Source organism: Chaetura pelagica, unplaced genomic scaffold, assembly GCF_000747805.2.
Source record: "Chaetura pelagica isolate M959 unplaced genomic scaffold, ChaPel_1.0 scaffold565, whole genome shotgun sequence".
Classification (NCBI taxonomy): Eukaryota; Metazoa; Chordata; class Aves; order Apodiformes; family Apodidae; genus Chaetura; species Chaetura pelagica.
Genome location: NW_009953388.1, coordinates 323,287 through 338,228, shown reverse-complemented (window position 1 = coordinate 338,228; position 14,942 = coordinate 323,287). Strand labels below are relative to the sequence as shown.

The window sequence follows — 14,942 nt, the reverse complement described above, 5'->3', positions numbered from 1 at the left end:
AGGCTGCAGACAGGGATAAAGACAGGAACAGATCAATCAAACTGGTAAAAAAGGGAAACCAAACCAAACCAGAAAGCTTTCAGAATTTAAGTGATCCTAGAACATCAGTTACAAAAGCAAAGCTCAGTTGTGCATGTTTACCTTCACATAGGGTTTGTTTTGTGGTTTGGTCTTTCCCCCCCCCGCCTTTTTTTTTTTTTTTTTAGAAAACCTCTTCCATGACACATTCTAAGAAGGAAGGGAGAAAGTTTAACAGGAAAAAAAAGAAAAGGGAAAAGGTCAGATAAAAAGCCTCCCTGCTTTTTACATTTATTCTTATGGGGCTACCTCAGCATTTTTTTCATAGAATCACAGGGGTTGGAAGGGACCTCTTGAGTCCGACTCCTCTGCTGCAGCAGGAACACCCAGGGCAAATGACAAAGGACCTCATCCAGACGGGTCTTAAAAGTGTCCAGAGAAGGAGACTCCACAGCCTCCCTGGGCAGCCTGTTCCAGTGCTCTGTCACCCTCACAGTAAAGAAATTTTTCCTCATGTTAAGGTGGAATTTCCTGTGTTGTAACTTGATGTATCCCCTCGTCCTGTCACAGGGCACCACTGAAAAGAGACTGGCCCATTCTTGACATCCACCCTTCAGATATTTATAGACATTAATGAGGTCCCTTCTCAATCTTGTTTTCTCAAGACTAAACAGCCCCAGGTCTCTCAGCCTTTCCTCTTATGACAGATGTTACAGTTTGCTCTGGACCATTTTTTGAATTACGTACCACAAAGACATGTACACTTTCAGCTAAAATAATTTTGATAATTAGTACACGGCCAAAATGTTACCATTATCTATTCAAAAACCTCAGTTCTGTTTCACAGAGGAAATAGAAGGGTGTTACCATAAAAAAAAAACCAAAAAAACCCATCAGAGATAGATCAATGGGATAAGATTTTTTTTTAAGTATCAGAGAGAAAAAAACTCCAACAATAATAAAATTCCTTATTAGACCTGCATAGCAAAAATTATTACTACGAACACAGAGGATGTTATATAAACCATCCTGGACCATACTTGGAATGGAGTGGATTAATGTTGTCAGAAAAATGATGAAATACTTTCTAGCTCTGTTGCTAACTAAAGAGAATATTAAATAACATCTGTTAAGAGTGTTTGAAGATCAGCTGGCCCAAATTAGTTAGTCACAGAAGCTGTCAAAAAGGCAGCTAGGGAGAGCTCTACTCCGCTGCTTAATGCTGGCAGGACTCTGGACAACCAGGGGACTGTACTTTTGTTAACCTTCAAAAAGGGTAAACAGATGACCTGAGTAAATTATAGCTCTCTTGGTCTAGTGTCTAGTCAGGAAAAACAACTTGAGAGCTGTTACAGATTTATCCTTAATCACATTGAAATGGCTAGAATAATCATCATCATCATGTTCCTCAAGAGCTGCTGTGTTAGAGCAACATCCATAGGCATTTGTAGGTGGCTGAATTAGTAGTACGTGACAGTTCAATTTAAGGAGCTAGCACAGAACTGTATCAGTGCATTTAATCTTTGTTGTATTAAGAACTAGCTGCCAGCTCTCAGATTGCAGCTGTCAGCTGAAGATTAACACAGACAAATTAGAGGGGAGTTGCTCCAGCAGCATTTTTGAGACCCGTGCTCTCCAATGTTTTCATCAGTGTTATACTATCTGAAATGATCTGCCCCTACCAGAAACACTAGAGAAGTTAAACAGGGAAAAAGCCATGTTATTCATGCATGCCAAAAGGGATCACAAAGTAAATCAACTCAAATCAAACATACAGACAATTTAAGAACTAAGAACCCTGGCTATTAGCAATGGACAGAATCCTGAAAAGCAGCAAAGTGACAAGCATCCAGAAGCCTTTACTGGGATGGAGATCTACCAAACCCAGCCCTGAAAATGAGCTACCATTCTTATCTCCTTGGATATATAAATACAAGGAGTAAAGAATATCAGCAGAAAACCAATTTAACTCCTATATATGGTGCTGGTTAAAGCACTGAACTAGTCTGTCTGGTTCTGGGGACCTATAATTTTAAAAGAGGCTTTTTGAATGGACGACTGTTACTGAAGTGACTCAAAGGCTGGAGAAAATGACTTACTGTTCAAGAGTCAGGATAGGTCCAAGTTGTGCAATACCCCTGGACTGAGACAGCCCGCTGCTGATGCCAGCTGAGTCGGCTCCAGGACCAACTGGAGCTAATTAATGTGGCTAATCACACAGCAGGCTGATGCTGCTGCAGAGCTCTGGAGACCAGAGGTTGAATCTTTACACAATGCTGCTCTGTACCATGAAGACACACCCTCAAATAATCCAGTCTTTTAATAAATTAATTTTTTTAAAAGGAAAAAAATAAGATAAAACAAGCCATTTGTTTCCTGTACATGAGGATTTTAATAGAGAGGAAAGAGAAATATATAGATAGTTCTCCTATCTTGTGGGGAAAAGTATCTGAATAAATTCCTGACTGTAAGCTGCAGTTAAGAGAAATTTTGAATAGAAATTAAGAACAATTTGAATCAGGAGAATGACCACTCAAGTGGCTTCTTTAAAAAACAGTACTGAATTCTCCTCACAGAGGCTCATTGCATTAGAAATATTTTTTTTTTTTTTTTCCTGTAGATATACAGTTGTTTATTTCTTCTACGTTTGGTGAAGCAAGAGCCTTTACAATAAATAACTGTGCTTCCTAAAAGCTCAGTACCTGCAAATAACAAACTGTGTTTTCTTTCCTATATTTCTACTCCTGACTCTTCAAACTTGGTATCTACATTCTGAAGTAGTGTCAAAATGTATTCATTTAGTGAAAGAGGTCTCAGAAGTCTCTCTTTATAGAACAAAATTTTACCTCTCAATCTCATGAGCAACCAAACCTTATCATCTCACCAGAAAAACTACTGGCACTGTCACATCCTGATGGCATTTTTAGTTTTCGATCTGGTAGTAGCACAAAAGATAATTAGACAAATGTATAAAGGAGCCTCTTCAGAGGCTGTATCCTCCTTAAAGCAAAGAGGCAAGAGTCCCATGATCATATTCCAAATTATGTCAGTGATACCAATGAAAATAAGATAAATTTCAATAAAGAGCTGTTCTAGGGCAAAACTGAGTAAGTTGTGAATTTAACAGCATTGCTAAGATACTCGGCATATTCAGGTATCAACCATGCAAATACTCACAAGTTTGTGATGGCAGTGGGAAAGTGCATCCAGGATTTCATCTACAACCCGATCAGACAGGAAAGAAGCCACTGTCAGCTCCACTTCACTGTGTGAGGATTAAAAACAAGAGAGAGAAAATTTTAATTCACGCAGGAGAATTTTGTCTTTATTAAACGTTCAACAGTGCAACGATTACCCACGGTGCTGTCACTTTCTTTAAAATAAAACATTAGAGGTGTCAGGATACATGACTGCAGGTTTCAGAAATAAACTCATGAATCACACAATAAACACAAGAGCCTCTGTACCATATTTAACCTGCTTCTAACATTTTTCTAAGAGCTGAAATGAAAACATCTGGTTAAGAGAACTGAATAGAAACCACATGTGAAACTCAGTAAGGAACACTTTGCCACTGGAGTCAGAGAAACTCAAAGCTCAGATCAATGGCATTAGGACAGTGCTGCATGTTTAACACTCCTATACTGAACAACTACAATCTACTGATTTCCTCAACTCTGTTTTTATTTGTCTGCCAGCTGAAGCGCAACTGTCCAATGTTCCTTCTTCAGACTTTGCCATCACAACTTTGCTTCCTTGTTTTGCTGTAGGTAACCACTTTCTGTCTCAACAACTTGACGTCAGCCATTCCCATTTACACAGATGTACAAAGAACACCAATACATCCCGTACACTGTACTGAGGTTTCACGGGTGACTTCCTATCGTGGAAATGTGTACCTTGAATTGCACCATGGGGCCCGTCTCTGGCTACAGTACAAAAGGCACAGGCTAGGAAGGGCAGCTGGTTTGCAGCTGACAAGCTCAGAAGCCTGAGCTGCAGCCCAAAGCTCCCTCTCTCCTGCCTCTGCGGTTTTAACTGACATTTGCCAGCAAGTAACATGAGTTTATTTTAAGGTTTTTATGTGTGGGCTACATTGCATTTGAGCTATTTTTAACTGGGGCTAGCACTACTGCTGCAGAAAGCCTGGGGGAAAAGGTAAAAAACTCCTTGCAAAGGTAATGCAATTCATAGGCAGGCAGAATGGTGGCCAAGCAATAATGGGAAGAGAATGAAGTGAAGGGGCTTCCCTCAGTTTCCCACATATTAATTGAAAATAATATAAGGCAAGGAGAGTGACAGTGTGGCACCATCACCCCACTGACAATTGCAGCTTCTACAGGTGGAAAGGGCACTATTATCTTCCCAGGGTCAAGATTTGTTTGATAGGACTGAAGTGAAGAAAATTCATTCCCCGAACCATTTTAAACACTGAAAGCATAGCTAAGCTCTTTAAAAGCTTTACCTGCTGCTTTTGCTGCACTCTGCAAAAATTATTTCTAAGTCTTACTGTTTTCTTCTTCAGCAAAGATATTAACATCATAATGAAAAATGATATGCTTTTCCATCAAGCAAAAAGGATTCCTTAGCCAAATGATGGCAACCGCAAAGGTTTAAGTACAGGTCAACCACATCATACTGCATAACTACATTCTCTGGTATATATTTAATATGAAAAAAAGAGACAGTAAAATCTCTTCCCACCCCCACTCCCCCTTTTTTATTTTGACTGAACTATGGGTTGTTTAGGGTAACTGTTTCTGCTCCAGCCTTATGATTTTAATATCCAAGTTTCCATTTTTTAAGCATGTCTGTCTGCTGTGCACAACTCCCACATAAACAAAAGGTTTAAGCTACAGGACAAGACCAAATGCAGCAACAGATAAAGCACTGGTAACAGTGAAAGCAAGTAAGTGCAATTTTCTTCTATTACACTAATTCAATATTACCTGAGATCAACAGATCAAAACATTAACAGATGAAAAAAATGGAACCATCATAAAAATATTGTGCATCATAAATCAAAACTCTCACCGAATAAAACAGAAACACATGCAACAAGTTAACATACCTGAAGATTCAAAATATTTTAATCTTCTGAACTAGGTTCACCAGACTTGTAGGATAATTTCCTGCTCTCTGGATGCCTTAATATGGTTTCTTATGAGTCACAAAGGCATTCCAAAAGTTTTCTACTACATAAACACACGTACACACTACCCAAAATCCAAACTCTATAACCAATCCTGTTAGATTAATATTTTGAAGTACCTAATTTTATTGAGGATATCAATTCCAGATTGCTCCAAGAGGACATTTTTCACAAAAGTGCGTGGGATGGAAATTTTCTCAGTGCTAGCCTCGATCAGATCCTCACGGATGCGAGATTTCTTCATTACATTTGGGCAAAGGTTTTCTGCTGCGTCCACCATTGATTCCAGCAGCGTCTGCAGCACAGTAAACAAAAGCGAGTATCAGGCACTCAGCTTTTCATTACCTGGAAGATCACAGCATTATTCCGGTAGGTAGCACCATGGCACATTTAGACTTGTAATTTTTACAATATTTCTTCCTAATTTCCAATCCGTCTTGCAATAGATGCAATATAAAAGGCATTTTACAAAACAAAAGCTAAGGCGGAACAACGTATTTGTTTTTAAACAACCCACAATTGTACCCCGTTCACCTTTTCAAAGATGAAACTTCTATATCTCTGTGTGTTTAACGGTCAGAACAATAAATTACCTTCTCTTGAGCACCTACCACTGCTGCCCCTGCATGTGGCAGAAGCGGATGCTCCTGCTGCAGCTGCCTTTGCTCTAAACTGTGCCTTGAATCAGCAATTTTTATCAGTGCCTCAGGCCTGCCAATTTGTAAAACATCAGTATATCACAGAACAACCACAGAGTAGTCAGGGTTGGAAGGGACTTCTGAAGATCCATCTAGTCCAAACTAGGTCACCTATAACAGATCACATAGGAATGTGTCCAAACAGGTTTTTAATGTCTCTGGAGGAGACTACAACCTCTCAGGTCAGCCTGTTCCAATGCTCTGTCACCCTCACAGTAAAGAAGTTTTTCCTTATGTTCAACTTGACCCTTCTATGCTCCAGCTTCTGCCCACTGCCCCTTGTCCTGTCATTGGACACTGCAGAGTAGAACAATGCTTCTGAACCCCCCCTTTAGATATTTATAAGTGTTTATGAGTTCCCCCCTCAGCTTTCTCTTCTCCAGGCTAAACAGATCCAGCTCTCTCAGCCTCTCCTCATGGGGCGGATGCTCCACTCCTCTATGTTTGTGGCCCCATGCTGGACTCTTTCCAGAAGTTCCTTAACCTTTATGAACTGAGGAGACTAGAACTGGATGCAATACTCCAGATGCAGCCTCACCAGGGCAGGATGGAGAGGGCTACACTCTTCTCAATGCACCCCACAATGGCATTGGCCTTCTTGGCCACGAGGGTATATTGCTAACTGTGGTAGGACCACAGAATTTGTAAAGCAATCAGCTGTTCCTCTGGAAAACTAAATTTTAAATTCATACTGGTTTATCTATATGCTGTTATGTACCCTGTGTACAGTAAAACAAATTTATTTATAAACAAAAAGTGGCTTTTCCTGATAATACTAGAAAATATTCTTTTTTCAAATTCTCTCCTATATCCACTTTACTTTATCTCCCATCCCAGCAACTGAGAAAATCTACTTTAGGAATGTTCAGGAGGCTGTTCAACCACCAGTTAATTTCCCATCAAACAACTTGTTCCAGAGATTGCAAGAGGTCAAGGCTCATCAGTACAGGATCTGATCTGTACCCTCTATGTCCATTCCCAGCATAAAGTACTTTTAAAAGATCAGTAAGAAGATGGTTCTCTCCAAGAGCAGAACCCTCTGAATGCTGAGGCTGTCACACTGCTGCACTGCAGTGACCGTGGGGTCTCCTCAGGCTACAGTGCTTCCCGGGTAGCAGCAAGAACAAAGACACTGTCCTTCGTTCATGCTTTAGTGTATGTGCAAGACCCACTTCCCTCAATTTCGAATCCTCTAAGCAAGTGGAGCAGAGTCCAGCTTACTAAAATGGGCCAAGCAGTCTTCAATAAGACCGCAGTTTAAAAACCAAAGAGAAAAACATACTTAAAATAAAAAAGATAAGTAAAATGTCAGTTTCATTAAGCCTAGCTCTAACCTAGGTGCTTTCAAATGGTATGAAAATAATAAACTGCATCCCTTGAAAGATCTACCGATTTCCTTTTTCTTCTCAATCTCACTCCACAGTTAACTGACCACAGACTGAGCTCCATCTTATCAGACCTTTTTTCTCTTTGCATAGCCCTAGCATAACTGCCATCTTTTCTATGTAGATACTGAGTAAGAAACAAAAATACCATTACTGACTGCATAATAATTGTAATGATTTAAAGCAGCATCTTTGAGCCTGTAGCTCTTAACTGCCTGGTTTTTAAGTGTAGATTCATGAGGACAACACAGCAGCACGAAGCAGTTAGCACATACAGTCTGATGTTCACAACATTTGATTTACAGGGGACAAATGCCATATTATAGTTTATATATGTATATATAGCTAATACGGAGCTTGTTTCTGGGTTACCAAGCTCTCTGTACTTTCAGGACTCCTACTGCACTCCAGCCTTCAAACCCCAAACAGGTTTTGGGGCTGTAACGCTAACAAAGAGCCAGCTTTTCAAGCCCCTGTGGCCATATCAACATGCAGGATGAAAACCTTCAATGCTAAACTAAGCCAGGTAAACTACTAATGAGAATTGCAGACACATCCATTTTTTTCCTATGGCATTGATCACCTGGTGCCACTGTGTAGTCTACCTTGACAGATCACACTCAGGCTGCCAAGGGTTACTGATGGCTCACAATCACAAAAATTATATAGAATTGAATTACAATTGCCATCTATGTGTGGTCTTTCAAAACTGATCATGTGAAGAAACACCGCTTGAAGGTGCCAGTGGGAAGCAGGGGAAAGACTAAAGACGTTACCTGATAACTTCAAAATTATTTTTTACACAAAATGCTCAGAGAATGAACAACTGAATACTTAGTGTTTGGATCTCTTCTTTAAGTGCACAACTGATGATAATTTCTTCAGTGGTGGATTTCGACTGTTGATTTCACATGACTTATCATAGCTACAGAAGCCTTGCCCCACCCCCTACTTCCATCTCTAAACTTTTCAGTGATAGAAACTCACAACTAACAATATTAACTGCGGAAGGGCAAACATTTCAATCACAAGAACACAAGTGCCAGTCAGCAGGCATGCAGAAAGAAGAGAACTATGTCCTGCCCACAATTAATTACTCTTGACATCCAAGAGAAAGATACAGTGAGTAAAAAGGACTGGGGAATGACAATATCTAAAGAAAAAACTGAATGGGTGATCAAGGCAACAAACCCTGTACTCTTGGACAGAATTTAGGAGGAATAGTTCAAGCACTCTTGTCCTTACAAAACAAATCTTCACTTGTCTAAGCACCATTTGTTCTTGCCTACAATTTTCCCTTGGGCCCTTGCCAACCGAATAAAGCATCTCTGGGTTCTGTGTGTCCACAGTGACACTAGCAGAAGAGAAATCCAAGACCCTCACTATAATTTCTCCTTTGGCCAACCTGAATCACTCCTAAATGTAGCTTTTCCTTATTCAAACTTCTTCCTTATCTCCTCTTCCTTTACTTGAGGTTAAAAAAAACCCCAAACATAAATCTCTCATTTACCTGAAGAGCATTCATTGACTTTACCCGATTTCCAATCACCCCTTTCCAGAATCCCCACAATTGGAAAAAGAACTTCACTTCTGTGAGCTCCCTTAACTATCTTCAGAAACTGCATGTGATATTTTGAATTTACCTAAATACCTAGGGGAAAAAAATTCCTAATCCATTCTCGACATTCCTCCTCCACACAAAGTATACCACCATAGAACTTACCAGAAAACTTTCCAGACTTGAGTATAAAATTAATACAAATGAGTATAACAATATAAAAAGAGCATTATGACTTTATAGTTTCTTGTAAGGCACTTAAACTTTAGCATCACATAAATCAAAAGTGAATGTAAAATGTTAGAATGGTTGAGCTAAAATATCTTTTGCTGTAAATGCATAAAAGCATAAATGGAAGACCCATTAACTTATGCCAGGAGCTGAAAATTACATTCCAAGTGCTGAAGAGGCTTTCCCTCCCCCACCTTCTGAGAGACTCTCCAAAATGCACGACTTGATCAGAGGGCTAGAACACCTCTCCCAAGCTGGGGTTGTTCAGTCTGGAGAAGAGAAGGCTCCAGGGAGACCCTATAGTGGCCTTCCAGTACTTGAAGGGGCTACAGAAAAGCTGGGGAGGGGCTTCTTGCAAAGGCTTGTAGTGAGAGGACAAGGGAGGACAGTTTTAAGTTGAAAGAGCATAGATTTGGATTAGCTATTAGAAATAAATTCATGACTGTGGGGATGGTGAGACAGTGGAACAGGTTGCTCAGAGAATCTGTGGATGCTCCCTCCCTGGAAGTGTTCAAGGCCAGACTGGATGGGGCTCTGAGCAAACTGGTCTAGCGGGAGGTGTCCTTGCCCATGCAGGGGGGTTGGAACTAGATCTTAAAGGTCCCTTCCAATCCAAACCATTCTGTGATTCTGTCCATTTAAGTGTATAATCCCTGCATGAAGGTCTGAACTGACTATTCCTATCCTAGAACCTCCAATGGGAAGAATCTTGTGGACAAATCACTTTCACATCTGCAGAAATAAAAAAAAAGCTATAAACAATCTTAATCTTATTTCTTATAATTGATAAAGGGAGGAAAATACTAAAAATTCAGCACCATTTTCCTCCTTATTAACTTTTTAATTTTGAAAAGTAATTATTAACGTGATGTGGTGTTATTTTTGTTGCTCATTATATTCCCTTTGGCTAAAGCATTTTCATGTTGTTTCAGTTGGAAGTTCAACCTTCACTTTCAGATTCTTTGATAATATTGCAAAGCACAGGCAAGTTAGCTTAGTATCTTCCATACAGATCCAAACAGTTGCTAAAGTTTCTCCACCTTGACTTATTCCTGGACTGAAAGCTTTGGATGATTCTTCCTTGTTTATTATACAGCAAGACCACAGAATTGCAGAATGGTTTGAATTGCAAGGGACCTTAAAGATCATCTAGTTGCAACCCCCTGCATGGGCAGGGACACAGGCATAAGTTTCTGAGGAAGAGCTGGCTAAACACACAGGTGAGAATCTTTACAGTGCTATGATGCCTATTTCAAGAACTGAGGTTTGACAGACAACTTGTGAAAACATTCCTGTAAAGCTGCCTGTATAATTCTTGGGACACTCAGTTCATACAACTAATCCAAACCAAACAGTCAGAGAGGAAATTCTGTACCAGTTTCAAAAGTGGTCCCTGGGAAAAAAAAGATCTGAAATGGAGTATGCAGAAAAGGAGCTTTCACTCCAGTGGGATACCTTAACTAGTGAGTACTTTTCTTCAAGGCATGGGACTTTTTAGGGTGAGATGCCTTTACTGTTTTCATTCCAAGCAAGCAAGTATCCAAATAATAAGGCACAAAGTTGTAAGAACGAATAATGAAAAGTTAGCTTATGTACAAACATACTGAAAAGTAAAAAAATAGAAGAAAAAAAAGGTTGTAGCACATTTGCATTTAGCAACAGGAGATACCAGATTTAGCTATTTCTGCATGTGAGAGATAGTAACCCATCTATTCACAGACCTTGAGTTGCTTATCCACAACCCTTGTGACTTCTCCAGCCATGGACTCAAGTGTCTCTTGGATTGGATTGGAGAGTGAGCCATTTGCTCCTGCCCAAGAAACTCCACCGAGGTGATAAAGATTTGGTAAAAGCTGTAAGACAGAAAGAGTATCTTCATAAGGTAGGCTTCTCACTAGGTAGGCCTTAAAATCTGGAAAAATCTCTCTGCTAAAGAGATTTTCTCCCAAAAAGAGAAAAGCTGCAAGCACATGCTGAACTGCTTTCAGTATTACCAGTCTGCTGGGAAAGGCTTACTGTTTTGGAGTTCTTGGCATCCTGCATAAGCCGTTCTGCAGATTTGACATCTTCCTGTACAGCCTCCACACCACAGTTTCTTAAAGAGTTGAGGTGATCTTGCACTTTTACACATATTCTGTCAATCATCTACTTGAACAAAAGAAACAGAAACGATAAAACATCAGAATGTTGGTCAAACACAAACTTAATTAATTGCAAGTGGCAAATCAATAGTAGCATGATGAGATGTGTTGTGAAAATATAATGTTCTGGAAATGCCTGATCAGAGCTTGGAGGTTTATCACTGCTACTGAAGGGAAGCATTCTATTTCATAAAGACAAATCTAAACATGGGGGAAAACAAAACAAACCAAAACAGAAAAACTAAATGAAACAGTTTACCATTAAAAAAATTAATGCTTTGGCACATTTCCCCCAAAGCTACCTCCAGGATAACTGCAAATCACCAACAGATTATCCAGTTCAAGTGTTGTTTGGGTTTTTGGAGGAAGTTTAATGCAGAAAATGTTCTCAATAACACTTAGCTCCAAAGGTCCCTGAATTGTTAAGAAGCTCAGACGGTTAAGGAAAGCTCTGTCACTTTCTTTCAACAAACACCAACAGAGATTTCTCCCTTCTAAGCAAAATGCAATCACACAGGCTTCTGGGTTATTCTTTTGAAATCTAAATACTCCTAGTTCCAAGGGAACTATAACTCCCAAAGCAGAAGTTTCCATCAGATGTTTCACAGTGGGATAAATTTAACTTAATTTGTATCTGCAACACAATTCATTCAACATGCTGCAGACATAAGGCAGGTGGTATATCTGTATCCTTACAAGACAAAGATCTCCTGACATACCGTCAGTTTGAATTAAGATATATGGAGCAGGGAGATATAATAGTTAAAAGTCTTCATCAGCCCAGATAGAATTCATTAGAACTGGCTATTTGACATTTCGAATCAACATCTGAGTGTACATGTCATAATCAAAGCCTAGAGTTCTAGCATCTTATATCATTAGCAACAAGAACTGAAATAATTTCACAGCATGCTCTTTTTTGGCTCCACAGGACTCTTTCTCTTCAAAGGGTTTTGTATAAGTACAAAAAGCTAATTAATTATTAGACAGTAGAAAGTCTCATTGGGACATCTGGACTGAAAAAAAAAATTACACTCTGGGAATAAAAACAAAATGCAATTCCACCATCCTAAACAGAAAATCTCATCCAGCTCTCTTTTAAAACTGTTTTTTAAATCTGTCCTTATTGGTTACAATTTTTATACAGAAATGAGTAATTTTACTCTATTTTTAAAACAACAATAAATTACATTTACTGAAACCTGATGTGTGTGTTTGTTAGAGAAATGCACAGCTAAAGCCATTAACCTATAAAATTATCTAAACTTCACTCACACAGAGATTACTAATGTGGAAAAAAGGTAGAATTGGAACAGATATATTCCTAAAATAAAGTGATGCTGCTTTTGTGGCTTTTAGTGCCAATACATCTTCACATACCATTTTCTCTGTCAAGAGATTAGAGTATCATTTCAGGTTCTAGTAATAAAACTCCGTCCTATTACATTTTAGTAACACAGGCAGAAAAGGCCACTTTAAATTAAGATTCACGAGAAAAAATAATAATGCAGAGAAGAGAAAGAAATGTAATAGACTCAGAAATGTAAAAAAACAGATATTCCTTGCCTGTTTGCTGGTGTCTTCTGTTTGCATGGGGACACAACTGGTGCAAACAAACATGGAAGTAAATTAAAAGCAAAGGCCATGATGAGGTGCTTACACCACAGAAGCAAGGTGCTGTAACGGAGCTGAAAGCAGCCTGAAGGGCACTGGCAAGAAATGCATTAGAATACAGAGAATGGGGACCTACCACAGAAACTGCTTGTAGTCCTCTCAAGAGAAAGGAAAAAAAAAACCCAACAACCAAACAACACATTGCATTTAAGAATTCTGGCAGTGGTTGACAAAACAAAAAAGTTTCCCTATTTCAAGCAGTATTTTGGGTTGTGTTAGACAGGACAACTTTTCAGCTGTCCATACTATAAAGAGAAAGGAAGACTTCAACCTTCCTTTGTTCCCTCCTTCTAAGTAAATATTCCCATGATACCCCCACACTTCTGGAGGGGTAAGGTGTATGATGACTTGCTCCCTAAGGCTACTACCTCATGTGTTACCTAAGGGCATGTTTACATGGTTGCTCATCGCCGGACAGAGAGACTGGAACTGACTCAGACACCAGAACTGGCACAGCCTCATGATCATGCTTGTCACACTGATGAAAGCCTGCTGAAAAGTCAGACTCCTGAGCATGAATGAACTACACTGTTCCTGGTTCCAGCAGTTCACTCAGAAATAGCTTGGGTCTTTCTCTACACAGTAGTACTATACATAAGAGCTCCCTCTCACAAAACCTTGTTTCCCTTCCAAAAATATTATCATAGTGAAGTATCACCCATAAGGCACATCTCCCTTTAAGCTACTCTTGACAGAATGAGAGTTCTCCTCAGGGAGACTTTAGATGCCAAGGAAGTATCAGTAAGGAACAAGTTCTCACCTGCTGAGTGGTACTAGTGACAATGCCTTGCTGCAGCCGGTACGCTTGCTCCTGTAGGTATTTCCTGGTCTCGTGATTACGAAGCAAGTAGTTTTCTATCTAAAAAAGAAAGCCATATTAGGAGACTGATTTGACTCTCCACATAGTAACTGGCTTTTAATTTCGCTGCTGTATCAGAAATGGAGACTCATAGGAAAAACTGCCTAAGCATTTGTTATCTGCAAATGATATTCTGAGTGTCTCGATACTTAATAATCACATTGGCCATTATTAATTCACTGACTGACTGGTGAAACTATTAAACACTGTGCTTTTGACCATGTTTTCTGAATTAGTCTTCTATTTTGAACAATTAAGCAAGTTATGCTGACACAGGAGCAGATCCATATTTGGGAAGTATTTAAAGGGACTCTCTATATAAAGTGCTGTAGAGACCATGATGACACAGCCTAGTTGATTCACTACTTTTAGACCCATTCAACCTGCTACAAAGACACAGATTTAAATAGTAGTATGGTCTGGAGAGAAGATAAAATACCTCAAAGTGCCTAGATGATACAGGAGCAATACAGCTCAAAAGTTACATAAAGCTAAGCAGTACATTAGTGCTCTTCAAAGACAGGTGGTTCCTACCCACAGCTGCTGGTCACAGCCCACCACCACTGTCACCAGCAATTAACACCTACCATCAGCCGGCTTAATGGCACAGAGTGACCCCCTAACCTGCCTCTATCAAGCTTAGTCAAGTAAAACAAACCTACTAGTAAACTATTCAAGGTTCATCCAAGGTGACGTATCCAGTCTGAAAGGAAAAAAGGGGAAAGGGAAGGGTGCAGTGGCCAGCAGGTTGTGAGGCAGAGACTAACAGGGACTGATGGTCACCTCTAAACCTGCATCAGCCGCAAGAACTGAACAGTCTGACCGCACCGCGCAGGAGTGCAGGGTGCATCCTGTTTGCCCACACTGTAAGTAAAGCGTGCTGCAGAGACACCAGAGCCTGGGAGGTTAGCTACTGTGTCCATCTGGTGCTGGACCAGGGCCAGGAGCACTCTCACTGTACTCCAGCTCTAGTGTGCTGAAGCTTGTGGACCCTCCTGAGACATCAGAACTGAACAGTCTGACCGCACCGCGCAGGAGTGCAGGGTGCATCCTGTTTGCCCACACTGTAAGTAAAGCGTGCTGCAGAGACACCAGAGCCTGGGAGGTTAGCTACTGTGTCCATCTGGTGCTGGACCAGGGCCAGGAGCACTCTCACTGTACTCCAGCTCTAGTGTGCTGAAGCTTGTGGACCCTCCTGAGACATCAGTCAGTCAGTTCAGGTGTCC

At 40.1% G+C, this 14,942-nt stretch overlaps 1 protein-coding gene across 1 annotated transcript in view; it reads right to left on the bottom strand.

Moving 5' to 3' along the window:
• The window catches only part of LRRC16A (leucine rich repeat containing 16A), a 116,703-nt gene that overhangs the window by 42,045 nt on the left and 59,716 nt on the right, over positions 1–14,942 (bottom strand). Inside the window, exons 24-29 of the mRNA XM_009998292.1 lie at positions 13,618–13,716; positions 11,059–11,187; positions 10,764–10,895; positions 5,290–5,465; positions 3,192–3,283; positions 474–499 (exon numbers count right to left, since the gene is read on the bottom strand). Of these exons, the coding sequence (XP_009996594.1) occupies positions 474–499; positions 3,192–3,283; positions 5,290–5,465; positions 10,764–10,895; positions 11,059–11,187; positions 13,618–13,716 (654 nt within the window). The remainder of the gene's footprint in view (positions 1–473; positions 500–3,191; positions 3,284–5,289; positions 5,466–10,763; positions 10,896–11,058; positions 11,188–13,617; positions 13,717–14,942) is intronic.